The sequence below is a fragment of the Thamnophis sirtalis genome, unplaced genomic scaffold (assembly GCF_051295495.1).
Source record: "Thamnophis sirtalis isolate CommonGarterSnake01/CBP01778 unplaced genomic scaffold, rThaSir2_p1.2 scaffold_4, whole genome shotgun sequence".
Classification (NCBI taxonomy): Eukaryota; Metazoa; Chordata; class Lepidosauria; order Squamata; family Natricidae; genus Thamnophis; species Thamnophis sirtalis.
Genome location: NW_028261384.1, coordinates 80,059,798 through 80,083,485, shown reverse-complemented (window position 1 = coordinate 80,083,485; position 23,688 = coordinate 80,059,798). Strand labels below are relative to the sequence as shown.

Here is a 23,688-nt window from a genome sequence, read left to right as displayed (position 1 = left end):
TAGAAATGGTAAGGCGACTTCTGCTCTCTGAACATATGAAATTCATTTTCAAGAAACCCATTTCCACTTCTGCAGAACTGACAGCAATTGTTCAGACAATATATTTTGCTTTTTTAACACTGTCAGGAATTGCATAGTACTCGAATCTTTTAACACATTCTCCAAAAAATCTCTGTAGTTGTTGATGTTAATGTTGTAATTGAAAATGTCACCAAATGTGTGTAGTTGTTCTTCAGCTCTGTCAATAAAACTACTACTTCTGAAAAATCCCAGTACTCTGGCACCAAAAAGTATAGAAATTGTAATTTATTCATGAGGTCTTGCAATTGGCTACCTGTTTTTAAATGTTCACAGTCCACTAGTCTTTTCTGCAAATTTGTTATGATGTCTTTCCCGATGAAGTCCAACAAATTTATGATTTTCCAAAACTTATGTTTTTGAAGGTTTCTGAAATAATTAGTCCATCAACTTTTATTTCGTATGGGCTCTTTCCCTTTGCAAGCAGTTCAAATGCTTTCATTTATCTTCTCACCAGATTCTCAGCCTTTATAATGTCTGTACCGTTTGCTTGAAGTGCAGTTGAAAGAAGTGAGATTTCTTCCAGAATTTCAATTATCAATGCCAAATCATTTAAAAAATATTTATTATCCAGAGAGGCAGCCATACCTGAGTATTTTGCATTCACATGAAAATACTGATGTAGTACTGGATAAGCACACCACATAGCTATGGTTGCCCTTAAACTACAAGCAGCCCATCTTGGCCCAAAAGTCTACTAATCTTTACGATGCTAATGTCAAATTCTTTGGATATTTTGTCAAGTTCAATTCAATTCCTATTGGATTGCTGAAAAATAGAGCATATTTTATCTATCTATCATCTATCTATCTATCTATCTATCTATCTATCTATCTATCTATCTATCTATCTATCTATCTATCTATCTATCTATCTATAAATGAGTTGGAGGTGATGGTTCAAGCAGTGCCAGATGATGATGTTTGGAAACTCTTTTGCTATCCTAGTGCTCACTCCAGATTTTCTCCCAAGCATAATACTGGCACCATCAGAGCAAATTGCTTTTAAATTTCTTTGTAGTAGTTCTGGGTAAACCCAACCTTATGTAAACCTCAATCTTGAAATGCTTCCATTCTTTGGACACATGAATACCACTCTCTATTGCGAAGTCATGTTTTGCACTTGCAACCTAGTTTCTTGTTTGAAACATCCAATCCCAGACACTTTTCTTGGAAGTTGCCATATTGCTGCCCATGTCCAACAGTCAGGGAGAATGATTTCAATTTCGGGCTCGAGTGACTCAATACTTGGCTTGCTGCTTTCTCTGAGTCCAAGTTCAAGTGGTGGAAGTGGTGGTGCTTTGGATCATCCAAAGTCAATTCTGGTGGTTGTTGTGACAGTTTTGGTTTCTTGGCCAAGAAACCAAGGTTTGTTGCCTTTTCATCCTTGCTGGTAAAGGCTGTTACTGCAAAAGGAAGAAAAAGAGCAGTGATGGAAGCAACACAAAAGCACACAAGACACAAAAACACAAGAAACTAGTTTTAATACAAAAACAACACAAAAGCAACACAGCACACACAATGCAGAAGTAGCTGCACCTCACACAAAAGAGCCCCTGCCACAAGCAGAAAACTCACAGAACCACAAAGAGCTCAAAAAGCACCTTGCACATCTACAAAAAACACAATGCCATTGTGCAACTCTCACACAATGTAAAAGCACACAAAATGTCCCCTGTAACAACAAGCAGGAAACTCACAGTCACAGTCACGGAGAACTCACAAAACAAGTATCACAAGCACAAAATGTCACATACAGCTTGGTGTGATTTTGTGTGTTTGTGTAATGAGCATGAAACACTACATAAACACACAAAATCTCAGAAAGCTGCACAAATCTAAAAATATAAAAGCAGCTAAAACTTTATAAATGTTAAATGGCTATTATTTCCTTAAAAAAAATCTTAAGAAACCCCAAGTAACCTTTTTTTTTAAGTTAAAAAAACCCCACTTTCTGTACTTACCCAATTGAAGGCACAAGGCAGGCAGGCAGGCAGATTCAGTTGCTAGCTGAAGAGATAAACTGCAGACAGAGTTAGTTGCAGACAGAAAGCCGGGGATTTCAAAAGGAGCTGAGCAGGCGAACAGCAAGGCAGGCGTTCTTCAAACAGCAAGGCAGTTCAGGATTTGGTCCGAAGAGCCAAGATAAGCAAGCTGGAAGCTAGGGGGAAAGTTGGTAGTTAGCCAGGCGGCTTAGCCAGACCACGCAGGGGAGCCCGGGGAGCCGGGGCGGAGGAAACATTGTCACAACTGGCAATGCTTACCTGTTTGAGTGGGCAGCTGTCAGTGAGGCTTCTTAGAAGTTCTAGGAGAGGCTTCTGATCGAGGCTTCTGATCGAGCAGGGGTCAAGCAGACAAATCAAGTAGCAAAGGGACCTTATATGGGGGAAAAGTGAAGCACCAAGCAGCCGGAAGCGGCGAGTGAGCAGGCAAGTGGGCGAGGGTGGGGCCACCAGGGATTTTTATCCCTGGTTTGGAAAACCATGGCCTATCTTCATTACCAGTTCGGACGAACTAAGCCGAACCAGTAGGATTTCACCCCTGGACTAATTGAATATTCAAGGTTGTGTTTCCAGCATTATAATAAGTTTTCAGATTATTAAAGTTTTTAGTAAATTTCTGGGTAATTTCTCTCTCTGGCTGCTTTCAACTCGTTCTTATCAAAATTTTGCATATCTTCCAACCAGTTCTTATCAGAATTTAATATTTTGTAAAAAAAAAACTAGACCAGGGATATCGAACTCAAGGCCTGGGGGTAGCCCCGCCCAAACTCTGTTTTCACTGGCAGAGGACTGCAGAAGGCCATCGTTTGGCACTCTCCCTGGTCTTGCCTCCCTCTACTGGAGACAATGGATCTGACCAGCCTGACCAGCCCAACATGGACATGGAGCTGGCCATTCCCCCCTCCCCCAGCCACGCTACCCTTCCCCTCCCAGGTCAAACACAATCATAATGTGACCATCAATGAAATTGAGTTTGACATCTAGACACATTAATCAAAAGCACTCCTTGTTATTAAAAACAGTTACTCAGTGAGTTCCCACTTCTTGCTCCCATTAATACCATAGCCTACATGACAATCATCAGAATTTTCCTCCAGTCAAGCTGGCTTTTAAAAATCTCAGTTAGAATGACACATGAATTAAGAGGTAATTTGTTCAAAAGGATGTTAGCATTAGTTCCACCTCTACAGCAAAGTAATTCATTTTCATCGCTTTAGTGGTATTTTTAATCAAATTTAAGTAAAATATTCCACAATGGGTAGAAGAATAAAGATGAAAGACTTAACCACTCTCCATAACCAAAAGATGGAAAATGAATGGTATAGTACTCTTGCTGGTCCAAAGATCAGTATATTCCACCTATTAAAGAGGCATTAGTTATCTCAGATAACTTTGGAAATAATTTATTTAAATCCATTATTTGTACTTCTATCATTGTAAGATTAGTCACAGTTCCAAGATTCAAATCCTTATTTGATTAAAATGATTCAATTTACTTTGTTTCTCATCCTCCATATACTAAACATGAATTGTTCCATTTTAGTTATTGCTTTGTCATTTTCTGATATTACATTATTATATTTCTGCATTAATTATTTTCACTTTTAATTGTCTTCTTTTAAACATTGCAATTGAACTTAAAACAATACTTGGAAAGCTTGGGAATGGATACACCTTCCAACTGCAAATAATATCTGGAAAGGAGACGGTAACGTGTACATTAACACATTATTATTATTATTTTACACACGCAAACACAGATCCGCATCCCGCCAGTCTCTCTTGCCGCAAAGGCAAGGATGAGGGCCGTCCCGTGTAGTTTCGCAGCGATCCTGAGAGCCATGCCTCCCTTGCCTCCCAAGGCTAAACATCTTTCAGCGGACAGCAAAAGGCTGGAAAATGAGGGTTACGCCTAGGAGCCAAGGGAAGGGCGACTCAACGGCCCTGAGCGGTCTGAGGGCAGGAAGGGCAACCGTGCCTCACCTCGCAGGGATGAAAAGCTCCCACCGCCGCTTCTTTGCCAAAGCCGCCAGCAATCACCGGCGTCGGCCCGCCTTCTGATTGGCTGAAGGGAGGCAATTGGGGCCGCCTCTCTCTAATCTCCTCATTTTTCTCTTCGCGCGCTCCCGGGACCGCCAGACCAACAGCCAGCGGGTGGCTGAATGTTTTGTGTTGCTATAGCAGCAGGGATTGTTGTTGCAGCTCCTTAAGGACCGCCGCCCCCTTCGCTTCGCTTGCGTGACTCGTCGTTTCGCTTCGAACTTCGCGGGCGGCGGGAAGGCGCTGAGTGCGAGAGGTTCGGCCCCCTCTTCCCCGACCCCAAGCGCTACCAGCTAGGCGGGCAGCGGCAGCTTCGGTGAATGTCGGTGCTGGGCGTGTGAGCGAATGCGTTTGCCTCCAAGGATCCTCGGTACACTTTTTGCCGGTCAGAGGGGAACCTAATTCACAATAAAGCTTACAAATACGGTAGAGCGAGAAGCACCCCCTCTCGTTTCCTCGTTATTTTTGTCACTCGTGGGAGTCCGCCTTGTCAGAGTCAGGGAAATAGTTCGTTTTTTCCTCACAACATGCTTGCGAGGTAGGAAGCCTGGCCTCCCGAGAATGATCAAAAACATTGATCTTCACGGTGTGCCCTTGGTTTTGAGACCAGATCTTTCAGGAGAGGATTTTCTTTTCCTGAAATAATACTGGTGAGTTGATGGGATTAAAAATCGGAGAACTTTGGATATTGTGATTTTGTGTCTGTGTCTTTTTTCTCTCCACACCCCTGCTTTTTTTGTTTTTTATCTGGGAAAAATTTAGAGCTGTGCAGATTTTATTGATGTATTAAATCGGGGGTGAGCAGTGCTATATCTGTTAAATATCTGCTTTATGATCTACTACAAGCAAAACTTCATTTCTGTTTCCTGCCTTCCATCTGTATCAGTAATAGCAGGGAGAGTGTGTTGTGGTGTGCAAGTGAAGATAGCAAGGGTAAAGGTATGAGAATTGTGATGTGTTGCCCATTGTTTAGTGAACCCTTTGGCCACTAAAGTTCCTTCCAGATACTGGATTCCAACTGATTATTACCCACTTTTAAAGAAGCCCAAGCTTACGCTTTTTGTTTTAAATATTTGAAATAAATCACTGGCTTTTTGAAAATATAAACTACATATAGTCACCAATAAGTCTTTAGTATTGAAAAGAAGATTGGAGTAAATTGCAGGTTTATATACAGGAAAAGTATTTATAGGGGAGGGACCTGCATTTATCCCCACAGGGCAGAGAACATAGGATGTCTGATAAAATGTGAAATGTTTAATTTGAACTTTTTGCACTGCACAGGTATGAGGAATACAAATAAAGAGTCGCATGGACCTACAGATCGATATGCACCATGTGGCAAGTACACTATTTATTCTCATGTGCTTTTTTAAAAAATGGAAAAACTGAATTGTAACCCATTATCCTTGGATAGCTTATATTTAAAATAATGTGAATGTTATTATCATAAGATATGCAACATGAAGTTAAATACAGTCAATAAACTGAACATTTCAGATCCTAATTTATACATATTTTTATCTAAAAGGAATAGAAATGTACAGATAATTTATTTATTCATAAAATTTATTGACTAATCATCTTACCATAGAGTAATTCTGGACAGCTTAGAATCATAAAAATATATCAGTACATATACATTAAAACATAAATTAAAACCAAAATTAAAATCTAAGGACACATGGGGAGAACCAGGAAAGAGTGGGTTGAGGGGGAAATCTATTATTACTCAATCAACCATCTCCACTGTGCAGTTCCCCCATTGGGACCCAAGCCAACTGGCAGAGCTACATCTTTAGGCCTTTATGAAAGGCTAGAAGTGTTGGGCCCAACCTTACATTTGGGGGGGTGGGGGTGGGGCAAAATGTTCCAGAGTGCAGGAGCAACAGTATAGAAGGCTTTTCTCCTGGACCCCGCCACCTGGAATAATCGGGGTGACAGGGCCCGCAACATGCTTCCTCTGCCAGCATGAGTGGGTTGGCAGTCATAGCCACAGATTCCCATGGAGGTTCCATGTGGAAAGGGATAAAGAAATCTAAATTTTTTACAAAATTGGAAACCTTTATTTATTTATTTATTTATTTATTTTTACTTTTCCTACGGGACTTGGCATGAAAAGTTAGAGGACAGACAGATTAAATATGTGCAATGCTTATCAGGCCCAAGTATTTTTCCTGTTACTGATTTTTCCTGTTACAGATTGTTGAGGGCACTAAACTGACTCTGTAAACCACTTAGAAAGGTATGAAGCAGTATATAAGTTTAAGTGCTATTGCTATTATGTACTCAAATATAAGGTTTTGGAGGGTTTTTTTTCTTTTTGTTCCTTTTCTCTAAACTTTAATTTACCATAGCCTAGTATGACTATCTAACTCTAGTACATATTATTTTTTTTCGTCAGAATTACTGATGCTTCTATGCCATCTTTTTAAATAGCTATGCTATCAAGGCAACTTATAAGTAACATGAACAACAATTGGTAAGATTGCAAGAAATATTTAAGAAAAACGGGACCTTCCCTCTTATGGCATTAACTTCATGGGCACTTAATGATAATGGTTCTTTTCAGAGCATCATACATCCCAGGTGGAGTAGATTTTGAGGTAACATAAATGTTCTGCATTTCCCTTAAAAACATTACATCACATATTCCAGCTGCAGCGGATGCACTCTCTGTATGCCTGCCCTATGGAATAGGATCCAGTGAAGTTGATGTAGACCAAACCATGCTGTTATAGAATCTGTTTTAAAAAATCTAGCACCTTTAAGAGACCTTATGGTTAGGTTAGGACATCTATTCCCTCTATAGGATATTTTGGTCATTTTCACCAGTTCTTGAGCTTTGCTTGCATTATGCTCATTTTCAAATATCTTGCTCATTTCATCTCTTCTCATTTGGTTGATCAAAATACCTTGCTTCTTCTTGATTCCTTCCCTTACATTGATTCCTTAAATTCCTGCTGGCTTATGTCAATTTGAAAGCTGCCCAGCTATATTTTTAAGATGAAATAAATCAACTTTATTTACCTAATATTATATCATCTACATACCTAGATTTATATCAAGTTTATTACAATAATTTTAGCAACAGTAATAAATTACATAAATACATGTAAAGGTTCCCCTTGCACATATGTGCTATTTGTTCCTGACTCTAGAGGATGGTGTTCATCTCTGTTTCAAAGCCGAAGAGCCAGCACTGCCTAAAGACGTGGTCATGTGGCCGGCATGATTAAATGCCAAAGGCACACGGAATGCTGTTACCTTCCCACCAAAGGTGGTTCCTGTTTTTCCTACTTGCATTTTTACATGCTTTCGAACTCCTAGGTTGGCAGAAGCTGGGACAAATAACAGGAGCTCACTCCGTTACAAGGCGCTAGGAATTCTGCCAATCTTTCTGATCAACAAGCTCAGCGTCATGCACATGTAAATATGTATGCCAAAACATTCAACAATATTTACTTCAATCAAGATAAATTTGGAAAAAAAACAGTTGATTCCTTTACTTATTTTTATTAGTTATAGTTACTTATCTGCTAATTTCCTGAACTGGCTTAATTAAGCCCAGGAGTTCTTATTAGAAAAAGGGAGCACAAAACAACATGACTAACATTTAACTTCACCTAAATTCATTGATAATAGGACATTTTTTGATAACTATGTGATAGGAAAAGTTGGTAGGTTAAAGTAATTGTGGAGTTTTCTTTGCTCACATATTTTACATGTACTTTTCATAATAGTGTTGCCAGGAAGATCAAAGTACTGAGGACTTATAGCTGAGTTAATGTACATGAATCAGAAAAACAACATGCTGGCATACGTTTTGCTGCCCTGATGGCCAAACTATAATCTGCTTCCGTAACAAGATTTATGAATGGTCCTGACTTTATAGCTTTATGGCTGGACAATTTAAGGGCAAAAATTATAAGATTCCTCTGGTTTTATTTCATTCTCTCCCAACATAAGCAGAGGAAAGACTATCACCACTTACGCTCTTTAGACTGAGATGGGCCTGGCTTGGGCACTGAATTTGGGTGCCTGGTGCAAAGGATTTAAATGACCTTAGTGATAAGTCACCAGTGTAAAAATGCTCTACATAGGTAATCTGTCATTCAGGCTATTTCTAAATAAGGATCTACTTGTTTTCTTGAAAGTTGATAAACCTCTATCCAAAAATAAACCATCTGAGAAGCCAATGAGGCAAAGAAATATGGTACAAAGTGAAGCAGGAAAAAGTACATTGAGAGAGTTCCCTCCTACTTCATTCTGGCCATTCTGCTAAGAAGCACACAAAGAAAAGTAGAACGTAGAGGCTAACAAAATTCTTATTTTCTTAATTTAACAATTTTCTGAATGAATCTTACTAATCAGAAAGGTTTAATCTTGGGAATTAACCTTTCCAGATGAAGGTGATACCATTAATCTAACTTCGGACCAGTTAACTGATCTTCCTATCATCTTGGCTAGTAAAAGGAAGTTTAAGAACATGTTGATTTTATCTCATTTCCAAATTAATATTCTAAATTGATAGTTGTGTAGAAACCCCTTCTTTCCTTCCTTTCTTCCATCCATCCATCCATCTATCTCTCCATAAACTTTTTGCAAGACCCATAATTGCACAGTATTAGTAGACAGTGGTTACTATTTTATGTTCTATGAATGATACTGAGATCATTGAATCAGACATTGACCTTAAAAGAGCATTGAGGTTTCTGACTCATTACTGTAAGGAGCAGGAGGTAACTGTAAACTCAATTATCTTCTCTGTAAACTCAGAAGATAAAGTCAAGATAGACAGACTGATAGAAATTTTATTTTGGTCATTGACCATTAAAATATATAGATATAAATTATTTATAAAAATAAAAGGGATAAAAATCTAAGTTGAATAAAGCAAAATTATCCCTTAACAACAATAACTATCACAAACCATTTGTGCTATATACATAATATAGCAATATTTTGCTATTTTGGAGAAATAGATTTATCTTGGTTATTTAATAGATAGTGCGAATAATAATTATCAATGTGCCCTGTAAATTTTAATAGAAGAGGAATAATCAACTGGTGATAGATATCCCTATAGAAATGACAATACAGAAGAAAATGGGCTGTGGTTTCTATGGCACCTGTATCATAGTGGTGGTACTGGGTTTCATGCGGTTTTCCTATATTTTCCTCTGAGAATTGATGTGAGGAAATTTTTAAATCAAGCTAACAGTAAGGATTTCCTGAATTTGAGAAGTGGTATGAAATAAATATTTATATTAATAAGTGCTAAATGTTGGTTATTTACAATTATATTATGAGAAAGAAAGTGTATATGGCTTTTGACTTAATATTAATCTAACTTTAAGATTAGGCTATTGGCATGATTTATTGGCATAGGCCAGGACATTGGCAACAGAAGGCAGAGAGACAGGCACATGGAAGATTGGAGGGCACACATGTTGTTAAGCTATCTTGCATTGCATGAGATATCCACAGCAGTGGCATCTGAGAGAAAGTAGTGGGAGGAAGAAGAACTGAGTTATACTGAGAAGGTTTGGAGTATGGATTGTAAGAGTATGAGTAGATCCCAGATTGGAACTCTATTCCTTATGCTGAAATTATGTTGCAATAAAAAACAAATGAGCAGGGCCATTATATCATTGCTGACTGAAGCAATGTAGAAAAGGGAAGAGAGATGGTGGGAGGTTTGGGGGACTTAGACAATCAATAGCATTTACCCTGCTGGGAGCATCTATTGGGAGAAAGACTTAGATACCAGTCTTGCTCTACTCACCTCATTACTAATCTTTGTTTTTGCTAAATCAAAAGAGTTAAGTGAGTTTGGCAGAACCTCCAGAATATGATGGTTTGTTTTGGATTCACAATAAAATACTTTTTTTATTTTGTGTATACCCTTACTATATATATTCTGAGTATTTTTTTTCTTTCTCATTCCTTTTTGCCTTGTATTACTTTTTGTTCTTAAACATGTATATTGTAAAATCTAATGTGGCTTTTTTGTTTTAGAAAAGACAAATGTTAGACCATAAATAAATATTGTTTAAAGTGTGTGAGAGAGGGGAGAGGGAAAGGGGGGGGAGGGAGAGGGAGGGAGAGAAAGAGACCAAAACATGTTGCACTAGTCAAATACACTGAGCTGGAAGTTTAGAAGGGGTTGCAATCCAGTTGCACAGAAATCTGATGCATCTTACCTGTTTAAGAGTCACACAAGACAAATTCATATGATTTTTCCAGGGTGATTAGATCACATTTGGATCATTTTTCCTCCTCCTCTCCATGGTCTATATGCCTACCTTTCTCATGATCTTTCCTCTTCTCTTCTCTTTTATAACATTGTCTTGTTGCCATTCCTATCCACTGCAAATGTCCATTTAGCCTGGTCTCCCTTCTTCCACTCTTCCTATGCACTGTTTTTGATAATTTCCAATTATCTGTCCTTAGGTTCTTGCTTTGGTTCCCAGTGACCTTTCTCTTTTTCGTAGCTTCTTGGTTGGAATATCTGTGCGGCAAGTCTTGTCTTATATGGAAGGTTATGTGCTTTCGTATTTTATACTATATTTTCTGCAACTTTCTGCATTTTCTCTTCATTTCCTATAGCTAGACCTTCCTACATTAATGGTCCAACTTACATCTATAGTTGGAGATTTTGTACCATAGTGCGTTATTTTCTTCACAGACCACTCTCTAGAATTTGAGTTATAGTATTTATGATTTTTTGAAACCATTTCTAATGGATCCTTGTATTGAGATTTCAGCGGTTGTCCATCCAAATTGTTCATCCACTTTTCTTTCGGTGTAGAGAAGGAAATATTTCTGAATAGTGTAAATGAGAAAAACTTTTATTTCAGCTATTAAAATATCTAAATGTTATTTCTTGAATTCTAAAGCAGGGGTGTCAAAGTCCCGACGACATGTCATCGTGTGATGTATCACAACCTTTTTCCCTTTCGCTAAGCGTGGATGGGCATGGCCAGCATGAGCCGCATCCAGCCCACAGGCCATGAGTTTGACACTCCTGTTCTAGAATATTCTTACTGAGCAGAATTACTGGCTTTTTGCCTATTTTATCTATCAAATATTTTAAATAAAGCAGGATATCACCAATCTTTCCTGCAAAAATAAATTTTACTATTTCCTCCTTTACCCAATTTTTACAGACAGTAAAATCTCTTATATATCAGTTATGGATATAGTTCATCCTGAAGCAATTATTTTTTTCTAAACTCTCCAAGTCTCAAGCAGCCTCTGTTGGTAGGTATCAAATCATAACAAGAAAGCTCCCAATTGAATGCATGCTAATAGGCACTGCATTGTTACATAAAATCCCAGCTGAATTATCTGTGTTTACAGCATTATGCCCTCTGTTTTAAATTATTTTAATTTTTTAAACTTGATATTAAAGAAATGTTCCTGTATGTTGACATCATAGAATTCATGGTTGTTCTTCAATTCATTTGTCTTTAGTACACTCCCCATCCCTTCCCCTTTTTTTTCAACTTTAGATGGAAACCCTTTATTTTTAGAGTAACATGGATGTTGTTTTACTATTATTCAAGTTGGAAAGAAAAGATAATGAAATGACTGATTGGTATGAAAAAATGACAGTCTACATTACCATTATGCATACACAACTCCTATTTAGTAACTCTGCCCCACATTCATAAGCAGGTTGGATTTGATTTAAATCACGATTTAAATCACTAGTAAAAAGGCTTGATTTAAATCAACTCGATTTAAATCATAATTTTTAAAGAGCAAATGCTATTTCTGTCCTGCAGCAGCTCCTCCTCTGACCCGCTGTTGACTGACCAACAGTCCCATTCACTTTAATGGGACAGCTGGTGATACAGCAGTGACACAATAATGTGAGGAATGTGGTGGGCAACAGGTGAGTGGATGCCTGCCAGCAGGCACAGCCATGATAGATTTGAAATGAGAAGTGCTCTTTAAATGTAAGGACTCATTCTTGCTGGTAGTTAGAATCTTTAATATTATTATTTGCAAGCAAAATGAAAGTTTTCTATTTAGCTCGCAGAGCTTGCATTCATTGAATGAATTTACCAAAAATGTAAATATTGCAGAATATATAGCCTCATGCTACATAACTAAGCTCCATTTTATACTAAATCAACTAAATTATTAATGTATCTTAAATAGAAAACTATCTTTAGATAGAGTTTTACTTCAAAAGCATTTTATTAAAATAAATTTGATAAAAACGATTTAAATTTTAAAAATCTATTTTTTATTTTTTTTAAATCATCGATTTTTACACTTTGTTCATAAGCCTACTTATAAACAGATGAAAATGATAAAAATTAGGGGAAAAACAAAATATAAATTCTTTGGTATTGGCCAAATGCTATTTGTAAGAAATATAAAAAGGAAATGTCCATAAGGACATGAGAACAAGTTAAAAGGAAAGAAACCCTGCTTCCAAAAAAATGATGACATTTTCCCCAAAAGAATGTTTACGTGTATATGTGCACATATGTAATTTCTAAGTAGGCAGTGAAGAGTAATAATGTTGCACAAGTAGGAGTGAAAGGAGAAAGTTTTTTGCAAGATTTTTAAATAGGAGGTGTCATAACTGAGAGAACATAAAACTCCCTTGAACTGGAAGACATAGTAGGGGTAATTTAATGATTTATTTAAATAAATAAAAAAGTTTAAGAAAATTTAATGCAGTAGTGGGATTGAAGAATAAAGATTTGCATTAGCTTCTTGATTTAGAAAGCAAAATAGGAGACCAACAATTATAAATTAATTAAGAGGATTGGTACCTCCATCTCTCAATAAAGCTTACATGGAGGGAGATTGTAGTCAGATGAAGGGATAAACTACAGTTTGATAGCAGTAGCACTTAGACTTACATATCCCTTTACAGTGCTTTACAGCCCACTCTAAGCAGTTATGAGAGTCAGCATATTGCCCCCAAACAATTTGGGTTCTCATTTTAGCCACCTCGGAAGAATGAAAGTCTGAATCCATCTTGAGCCTGGTGAGATTTGAATTGCCAAATTGCAGGCAGCCAGCAATCAGCAGAAGTAGCCTGCAGTACTGCACTCTAACCTCTGCACTGCTGCGCCTGGTGGATGCTATAAATGTTCTTTTTATTATATTGATAAATAATAAATACAATTTACAGGTTTTATATTTAATGTTTAGCTTGTTAAATCTGAGCTACTTTGAAATTATTTTGGGGTTAAATTGATAGGACTATGTTAAACTGAAGGGAAGTTGAGTTTTAGGGAAGGGATCTTTGTTCTGCTTTGCCTAGGAATATGGGTAAAAAAGACATTGATAAATATCTTCTCTAGTTTACAATATAAAGCCTTGTAATAAGCAATCAAGAATTGGGGTGGGAGGTGATAACGGACAATCCCTGGTGTAAAAAAGTGGTTAATATTGGAAATGAACAAGAGATTTAAAGTAATAAAGAAACCCTACAAATTTAGAAGAAAGAAAATGTCCCTTTATTTTCAAATACAAAATCAGATTCAAGTAAAATGCAAATTGAACCTGACAATTAATAACAAATGTTGAGTATTAAGCAGTCTATATTGGCGGGAGATTAACAAAAAACTATTTTTTATATTTTATCAAGAACTGAGCACAGAGGAATTAACAACTTTTCACATTAAGATAAAAGAGACATGTTAGAGAAGAGAAAAAGAAGAGTTGAATCATAATAACCATATTAGACTTTTGTATTGAAACACAGATAGTTAGAAAATACAGGTTGTCTTTGACTCAAAACAATTCATTCAGCAACCATTCAAAAATTATGATGGCACTGAAAGAAGGAATCTTAGAACTTGTATCTAAACTTACAGCCATATATCACCCCAATAATCACATAAATACTATTCAGGCATTTTGCAGTCTGTCCATTCTTATAACCAACCACAGGGACACTGCAGCTGTGACCCAAGAATTGCTTCTGCTCACAAGATATTACCTGCTTCCAGCTTCTGTACAGAAAGGCTGCAAGGTGGATTGTCTGGTTTCTTTGCAAAGATGATCTTTGAAAAAGATAAGTGGAGTAAGGTATGACTAGGAGAGGAGGTCCAAAGGTGTAGAATCCATCTGGATGGGAAAGTGTGCATTGCAAGGGTGCCTAGGGTTGGAGAAGGTCCAGGCCATGTGTGATCTGGAGAGGTGCTGCAGTGTGGTCTATGCCTCCATCTCCCAGGACTTTGCCCCATCCTTTGAGGCACCCTGTGCTCCACTTAATGATCAGTGTGGGCACATTGACTGCAATAAGGAAAGCAGAAATTGTGGATATTATGTGAGGCCATTACATGGGGACTTCATTTAACCACTATGACTTACAATCATAATTCAATTGTGGTAATAAGTTGGGGACTATTTGTACTGATAGCACCATCTGAAAGAGGAGAAGAGGATATTGTTAGACATCCCTAAAATGGGTCATAGAGGGATCAGTATTAGTAAAGAAGAAATATCCAAGATTACCCCTAAATTTTAATGTCTACTCTTAGAAAAGAAAGTATATACTATAATGGAGAGAAGAGCAACTAACTGCTAGACTTTTAACAATTATTTTCTACATTTATAACAACAATTATAAATCTACAATTCAGGTTTGAAAAAATGAAATCCCTCCCCTTTAAAAACAATATTAGAAGACTTTTGATGGTTATTTCAATGAAATATTTAATAAATACAATATAACAAACAAAGAATTAATTGAGGAGTTATGATATAATCTATATAAATGTAATAATATTGGAGGAAAATACTTCCAAAATGGAGATAATGAAGAAACAAACAAAAGAAATATGTGAGACAGGGAGAATAAAGCTGGATCAACATTCATATTAGCTTATAATTCTTTACAAGATAGAAAGTATGAAGAAAATAGGTGTATACAATTAAATAGTCTGATGGACTCTTTTGTGGAACCATAGAAATAGTTAAAATTCTTGATCAAAATCTTTTAAGCAGAAGTTATATTATAAGACAGATAAATGGGATTCTTTCTCAGAAAAACAAAAAATAAGTATCGAGGTCATGGACAACTGAATGCAGGCTGCCAGAAAATAAATTTGTGGAAAAAATGAGCATTTCTAGGATTTTAAAAAAACTTTCTCTGATTAACTAGGATAATTATATTAAACAGATAAACTAAAAATGGAAATGTCCAACAAAATATATAAAACTATATATGGTTTTTATATTTATGTAGCTGGATTGTAAAAATGTAAATAGAGAAAAACCAGCCCTACTGAAGATAGTATAGACAAATTTGAATAGGGAAGTCAGATAAAGTTGTAAGTAATAATCAAGATTCAATATATTCTGTGAGCAGTTTAATAAAAGGTATAAAAGAAAACCCTCAAGAATATTATGTAGTTTAAGTGGGAAAAAAATCTGAAACAATCTTGATTATAGAGGACCAGCATCCTAATGAAATGTATTCAGACCACAGGTAAGTGCTCTTTACTGGGTATTTGAATTACATTCATGCCTACTATTATCTGCCTGAATTGCAGTAACTATTCCTGCTTCTAAAGTACTGTGTGTGTGTCATCAACCTTGAAAAACAGAACAGTTTGTTTCTAATTCACCTTAACTCTTAACTGACTAAGAATAAAACTTTGTTTTATCTTGAAAAAAAAGCATTGCAATAACTCAGTGTAGAACGACTGGTGACCAAAAATGATCAATTAACTCAGCAAGTTGTTCTACTCATTTGAAGCAATGCAGACTTAGGCAGCAGCAGGAGTGGCAACTTGCCCCTATCAAAAATATCCTATTGTTTGTTGAAAGGTTTGGTGGAATTTCATGTCAATTCTCTGGAGATTCTCAGTCAATTAGGTCACAATTGTCACAAAGATGCTTTTCCAAAAGGTAATTGGAGTTTGTTTTTCTTTGAAGACATTTTGTTTCTCATCCAAGAAGCTTCTTCGGTTATCTCAGTTTCCTACCTTCTGGGCTCAGTGCCATTTATATGACTAAAGACTTTCCATCAGATGGAGTTAAAGTTGGGTTTGTCATAAGTTTACTGAAGAGAGCAACTGCTAAATGGCTATACCATTGTTAGAACAGCAAAGACCTTTATTGGATAATATGTTAAATTTAGCCAGCATCGATAAACTATGTATTCTGTTCCAGTGAAAGCACGAACAACTAATGCTACTTTTAGGAACACACTTTCTGTGTCCAAATATACAAGTAACTTCAAATTGATTAGTTAGGATCTAACGTGGAATGAAGCAGTCTTGATTGATCAACTCCAGGAAGGTTGGCTGATGAAATTCTAGATGAGTTGGTGAGAACCAAATATCAGATACTCTGCAAGAACTAATATGAAGTTACAGCAAAAAAAGAGAGTAGAAATTGAGGATGCAAGCCTATTACCAAGTTGCTGCCCCTTGTGAATAGTGAAACATGAAAGGATTTTAACAGAAGAACCCATATAGGTTAGGGTGCATGCCCACATTTAACTGAAGCAGAAAAGTCAGACAGTGGAGGACACTTGGCTGCCACAAGCTCTCTTAAGAAACCAAACACAAATTTGGAAACAGATTTTGCCCAAACCAAGTGTAGCATAGTGTTCTGTTTAAACATCTGATAACGTTATTTTGCTCTTCCTTGCATGCCAGAAATACTCAAGCTATGAATGACTTGAGAAACTGCCAATTTTATAGACTTCAAGACTAGGGAGAAGGTGCGCGCCAAAGAAATAGGAAACAGCTTAATCCATATCTCTGAGAGAGGATGAAGATAGCCCTTCCCTAATAGTTGATAGAGTATATTATAGATACAAATAGTAGAGTTATCAGTCAGGAAAGAGTTTGTCTGTAGAAGTGAAAAAATAAAAAATAAACATAGCTTGGAAAAATCACTACGTTATTTTTTGTTTTAGGCCTGACAGTACTGAAGGAATTTGTATCCAATTTTGATTTTGTCCTAGCACTGCCCTTTATTTTCCTAGCACACTACTCAAAAACTAACTGGGCCTCTAGTCATTATATATTCCAAATTTTATTATTTTTCAAAACTTTATTAAATTACAAATAAGCATAAAAAGCAAAGAAAAATCATTTTTAAAAGGGAAAGGAATAGGTAAAACAAAATTGGAGAGTGCAAATAAAAAGGGGAAAACTATTGAAAAAAGATAACTTTCAACTTATTTCGATACAGATAAAAACCTAAAAATCAGTAATTCTTTGAATAAATCATAACAAGCACTTGTATCATCATAAGTAAATCAAATCAAAATGTAAGGTTAACATTTCATTTCTTTCCATTTCAAACAAAAATCTAAGAGTAGGTTCCAAGAAGAAACAAAGCTAGATAAAGTTATCTCTTTATTCAAAGCAATTAATTTCTCAACTCCTTAATTTTACCATCTATTTTTACATTATGAGTATATGTGAGGCCTTCCATCTGTTCCATGCAGAATCCTTGTTGCTATTGTCTGTATTAAAAAAGTCCCTTTTTTTTCCAACCTTGTCTATATATTCTCCCATAAATGAAGCATTATTTGGTAACCAAATAATAAATGTTGCCCATTTTATCATATAGCCTTTAACACATGTATCATTCATTATTTATTATCATTACAGATTGGTATTATCACATCCCCCTGAAACGATCAGAGGAACAAGTTAGTTCAGAAGTTGCACAACAGCCAACATCTCAGATTCCAGGTCTTGGTGATTTTGGGGATACTCACAATGACATTACCTTTGGGGGTCGAAGAAAGTGGATCAAGGATACTGATTCAGAATATGTAAAATTGGCAAAGCAAGGTGGTCGACCAGGTGATTTAATTAAACAAATATCAAAGCTATTCAAAAGGTTTATATGAGTATTTTTATGTGAAGACAAAGAAAGAAATTACTGTTAGAAATGTTGGAAACTGAAGATAGAATATAACAAAAGGAAGCATGAACATTTTATTTTTCCATCTGACAGTGTCGTTCTTAGTTTTTCAAGGGCTTCTCTTACCCATTTTAAGACTCTGAACAATAAGAAAACATCTTAGATCTCTCTTGCTACTTATGAGACCATGTTATTTTTGGTTTTTTGCTTCAATTCAAGTGGGGTACTGCAAGGCTGTCTTAGTCTCAGTACTCTTCAATATCAATGACTTAGACAAGGGGATAGAAGGGGAACTAATCAAATTTGCAGATGACACCAAGCTGGCAAAAATAGACAATACTCCAGATGATAGCTCAAGATACAGAAGGATTTTGACAGGGTTAAACATTGGGCCCTATCTAACAAAATGAAATTCAGTGTAGAGAAAAGTAAGATTTATATTTAGACAAGAAAAAAACAAATGCACAGCTATAGAATAGATAGTACCTGGCTCAACAGGAGTAATTGTGAATGAGATCTTGCAGCCCTAGTGTGCAGTCACTTATATATGAACCAGTAGTGTGCTTCAGTTGCCATAAAAGCCAACACAGCCTTAGGCTGCATTAATCTACAGTGGGGCAAAAAAGTATTAGTCAGCCACTAATTGTTCAAGTTCTCCCACTTAAAAAGATGAGACAGGCCTGTAATTGACATCATAGGTAGACCTCAACTATGAGAGACAAAATGAGAAAACAAATCCAGACAATCATGTCTGATTTTGAAAGAATTTTTTTGCAAATTATGGTGGAAAATAAGTATTTGGTCACCTACAAACAAGCAAGATTTCTGGCTCTCACAGACTTGTAGCTTCTTCTTTAAGAGGCTCATCTGCCCTCCACTCATTACCTGTATTAATGGCACCTGTTTGAACTTGTTAGCAGTATAAAAGAGACCTGTCCACAACCTCAAACAGTCACACTCCAAACTCCAGTATGGTGAAGACCAAAGAGCTATCGAAGGACACCAGAAACAAAATTATAGACATGCACCAGGCTGGGAAGACTGAATCTGCAATAGGCAAGCAGCTTGGTGTGAAGAAATCAACTGTGGAAGCAATAATTAGAAAATGGAAGACATACAAGACCACTGATAATCTCCCTCGATCTGGGGCTCCACGCAAGATATCACCCCGTGGGGTCAAAATGATCACAAGAATGGTGAGCAAAAATCCCAGAACCACACGGAGGGACCTAGTGAATGACCTGCAGAGAGCTGGGACCAACGTAACAAAGGCTACCATCAGTAACACAATACGCCGCCAAGGACTCAGATCCTGCAGTGCCAGATGCGTCCCCCTGCTTAACCAGTACATGTCCAGGCCCGTCTGAAGTTTGCTAGAAAGCATTTGGATGATCCAGAAGAGGATTGGGAGAATGTCATATGGTCAGATGAAACCAAAGTAGAACTGGTAGAAACACAACTCATCGTGTTTCGAGGAGAGAGAATGCTGAGTTGCATCCAAAGAACACCATACCTACTGTGAAGCACGGGGGTGGCAACATCATGCTTTGGGGCTGTTTCTCTGCAAAGGGACCAGGACGACTGATCCGTGTACAGGAAAGAATGAATGGGGCCACGTATCGTGAGATTTTGAGTGCAAACCTCCTTCATCAGCAAGGGCATTGAAGATGAAACTTGGCTGGGTCTTTCAGCATGACAGTGATCCCAAAAACACCACCCAGGCAACGAAGGAGTGGCTTCGTAAGAAGCATTTCAAGGTCCTGGAGTGGCCTAGCCAGTCTCCAGATCTCAACCCCATAGAAAATATTTAGAGGGAGTTGAAAGTCCGTGTTGCCCAGCGACAGCCCCAAAACATCACTGCTGTAGAGGATATCTGCATGGAGGAATGGGCCAACATACCAGCAACAATGTGTGCCAATCTTGTGAAGACTTACAGAAAATGTTTGACCTCTGTCATTGCCAACAAAGGATATATAACAAAGTATTGTGATGAACTTTTGATATTAACCAAATATTTATTTTCCACCATAATTTGCCAAAAAATTCTTTCAATATCAGACAATGTGATTGTCTGGATTTGTTTTCTCATTTGTCTCTCATAGTTGAGGTCTACCTATGATGTCAATTATAGGCCTCTCTCATCTTTTTAAGAGAGAGAGGGAGGGGGAGAGGGGGGAGAGAGACAGACAGACAGACAGACATTCACTCATCACGAAATCTCCAGAACTGTAAAGCCTACAAACGTGAACTTCAGCACGTATATTCTTCTTGGCTTCTAGGTGCTCCCTAAGAAAGGTTTTGTGGAAATGACCATCAGATCATCAATATTTCTTATACAGTATTATATTGACCTGTGTCAATGCTTAAGAAGTTAAACATTCTACTACTACTCCCTAAGTGAAAGGAACTCTGTTCCAACTGTCAGTTGCCTTATATGGGCTTGGCCACCACATGACTCATCCAGCCTGCGGGCTGGCCTGATCACATGGTTTCGTAGAGAAGCACGGGTATCCAGCTAGTAAAGGGATAAAATCAAGATATGTGAAGTGTTAATACCATTTTATAATGTCTTAGTAAGACCACGCTTGGAATATTGCATCCCACTATGGTTGCCACTATATAAAAGAGATGTTGAGAGTCTAGAAAGAGTCCAAAGAAGAGCAACAAAGATGATTAGGGGACTGAAGGCTAAAACATATGAAGAACAGTTGAAGGAATTGGGTATGTCATCTTCTGGAGCTCCTCAGCAAACCAATATGCACCTAGGGTGAATGCATCATGAGAGGCCATATAGGAATAATATAATCTAAGGTGACAGTCACCCATCCACTCCAGGCAGCAGTTAGGGTCCAATCCAAATTGCTCACTAAATCTTTAGGGAAAACCCCAGGCTCTCTTTAGAACCCCATTTGATCCATCAATTGCCTGGAGAAAGCCAATTGAATAAGCTCTGTCTCTCTAAAGGAATGGGAGAATCAAAAGAGAATCAAAAGACAACCAAGGAATAATATGTCTACAATTGATCCTAATGTCCACCACCACTTCAGGATAAAAACTAGACCCAGCATGTGAACATTGACATGCGCCTCACTGTCAGTTATTTGGGACAGATCTCAGAAGCCACACTCTTCTGAGCCTCCCCAGATTCAGTTACCCAATAGCAAATTGAACCCCCAAAGATCAACAGCCTTTAGGACTCTATTGTCAATCCAGCAACAGAATCAGGTAGCAAGGTGGGTGATAACACCAACAATCCCAACTGTTCCCTTATACTGAATCTCAATTACAATACCTCACATCTGGCTATCTTGGAGCAGAGTCCCTGAAATATCAAATTGAAATATTAAATTTATCCAAAACTGTAAAATAACTTCTACATTTTAAAATCAATCAATTTCCGAATACTCTTCAGTTTATAAATTATTGTCATATATGTTATTTTCAATATTCAGGGAAATCTCTGGTAGCTAATATAATCAAATTGGCAAGGGGCATGTACAAGTGGGAGTGATCAGCAAGCGTGGAAGAATCCTGAGGTTTGCAGGAGCATAATATTTTTTAATTTAAAAAAAAGAATTAAGATTGTGATTCTCTTGAATGTTCAATGTCTTAGAGTACATATAGCAGAGAAGAAACGAAATGAAGGGAAAGCAAAATAAATTATTCTGGAGATATGGCTTTTATATGACATTTTGATTTCTTTTAAATATTAAATATTTCTCTTATTTTCCTGAAAGGTGAATAATTTGTTTTTCAAATATCATTGTAAAGTAATTTTTTTAAAGGATCTACAGTAGCATAATATGAAACAGTTAAACACTGTCTTCCACATCATGTTATTCCTACTTCAAATACAGCCATCAATAGATTTTAAAAGCAAAATGTAAAAAAAGAGGAGATTGCATCAAAATCTCTTTTATATTTAGATATTGTTCTCCTTTAGTGGATTCATATAAAAGTATTTTAATATTTTTACTTGCTCTAACAGTATGCAGGAAACATAATTTATTTGATTATCTTTTTTAAAAATCTGCAGTTGTTTAAATATATTTTATATTTTTAAATATCTTTAAGATTTACTGAGACATTTACCCCCTACTCCACAAAAAGTATCCCTGGGGCCTTATGGTGCACCTGAATGGTACTCACATCATAGCAAAAAAGCAGCCAATGACTCTAAGTAAGTATTCTGTCTTCATGAGAAGTGTTAATTTAATTTTACAATGAGGGAATGGTTTTGTTGAATGTTGAAATTTTTAAAAAATGTTCCATCGCTTGTTTATGTCTTGCACTTTGATGGGAAAAACTATATTGAATAATGGTAACATTTGTGCCTCCAGATCTCATTCCCCAGCAATTCCAGACTACATGATTCATGAAGAATTTAAATCGGATCAACCAGCCAGCTATGAACCTAAAAAGGGTCCTTTTGATTTTGATATGAAAAGTGTTTGGCAAAGGGATGCTGAAGACAAAGAGAACAAAGAGAAAAGAGAGGTAGGATTGTGCTATTCCTAGCTGTTCTATTGCTTATTTTTTAAAATGATGCTAGTATTTCAGTTAGATTTTTAAAAAATTAAATATGAAAATAGATTTACTGTTTTTAGGCTATTCAAAACAAGATTAGTTATGCATGTGGAGAACTTTTTGTTGCAATATGCTTGCAATACAGTCTTAAATATGTATACTTGGAGGCATATTCCACTGGAACTAGTGTTTTTTACTAGTAGTTTAAGAATTTTAGTCTGAAAATTGTATGTATGAAACATAAAACATAAATATTGTAAAAAATCTATTAGAAAATAATAGGTAGCAATACATCGTTTTAACTAACTATACTACGTATTATGGGTTAGTATTTAATAAAGGAGAATATCTGTAGTTCAGGGTCCTTGAAGGGTCTTTGGTGCTCTGAGCTTGGTTGTTTTCTTGCAGACCATACCCAAACTAGATAACATCATCAGTGCTAGTGATTAGGGATTAGTCTTTAAAGAGCTCTAAGGGCTTTCCTGTGCATACTTATGTAAGCATATTATGTATGCTTATTCAAATAAATCTCAATCACAGGGTTCTTATATAGCGCTTATTAATAAATCAGAATTTACAAACTGTAGGGAATGGATTTATACATTATGCTTAGCCAAAACCAAACAGAAAAACTTAAGGCTTTATGCATCCCTCAACCAATTATTTGAGCTCAAAGGTCTATGTCTAGTGTGGAAGATATCTTGAATTCAGAACAATTGTTTTGAATATGAAATTGTTGATATGGAAGTTTTCCAGAATGCTTGAAACATTCCAATATATCCCATACATTAAATATAGATATTTTGAATTCAAAATGTGCTTTTCCATATTGAAAACATTTTGCCTACCTTTAATACAACAAAATTGTTTGTGATGGCAGGTTCTACTAATTTGCTATTTTGCTTACTAAAATGTGTATAAATTAAAGATCTAGAATACTTAGATTAAAGATTGATCCAATCTTATGTATATAATACTAAATCAGGCCTTATATATAGAATAGTATTCTATTTCATATTAACCCTTTAGTTTTAAACATGTTTAAGAAACGTACTGGTCTCTTGCCAGTTTCCATAGAAAACATAAGCCAAGCATAAGTCTCTTTTCCTAATACTTTTGTAATCCTGGTTAATTGGAAGCTCTTCTTTTCTATTTTGGCTAATAACAAC

The 23,688-nt window shown here is 36.5% G+C and overlaps 1 protein-coding gene and 1 long non-coding RNA gene across 7 annotated transcripts in view; one reads left to right on the top strand and one right to left on the bottom strand.

Moving 5' to 3' along the window:
- Positions 1 to 869: 869 nt before the first annotated feature.
- On the bottom strand, positions 870 to 2,422 carry LOC148045933 (uncharacterized). The gene is made up of 3 exons (XR_015696255.1): positions 2,342 to 2,422; positions 2,042 to 2,238; positions 870 to 1,483 (listed from the first exon to the last, which is right to left on the bottom strand). It is a non-coding gene; the product is annotated as an uncharacterized LOC148045933 (long non-coding RNA).
- Positions 2,423 to 4,279: 1,857 nt separating this feature from the next.
- CUNH7orf57 (chromosome unknown C7orf57 homolog) overlaps positions 4,280 to 23,688 on the top strand; it is a 50,799-nt gene continuing 31,390 nt past the window's right edge. For 2 of the 6 annotated variants that reach the window (XM_087713163.1, XM_087713158.1), the window contains exons 1-5: positions 4,280 to 4,505; positions 5,405 to 5,461; positions 17,734 to 17,931; positions 22,067 to 22,172; positions 22,333 to 22,489. In XM_087713163.1, coding sequence (XP_087569289.1) covers positions 4,466 to 4,505; positions 5,405 to 5,461; positions 17,734 to 17,931; positions 22,067 to 22,172; positions 22,333 to 22,489 — 558 coding nt within the window. In that variant the 5' untranslated portion in view covers positions 4,280 to 4,465. Of the gene's footprint in view, positions 4,506 to 4,571; positions 4,771 to 5,016; positions 5,060 to 5,404; positions 5,462 to 17,733; positions 17,932 to 22,066; positions 22,173 to 22,332; positions 22,490 to 23,688 lie in introns of those variants that run through there. The other 4 variants (XM_087713164.1, XM_087713160.1, XM_087713162.1 and 1 more) reach the window with 4 other exon arrangements.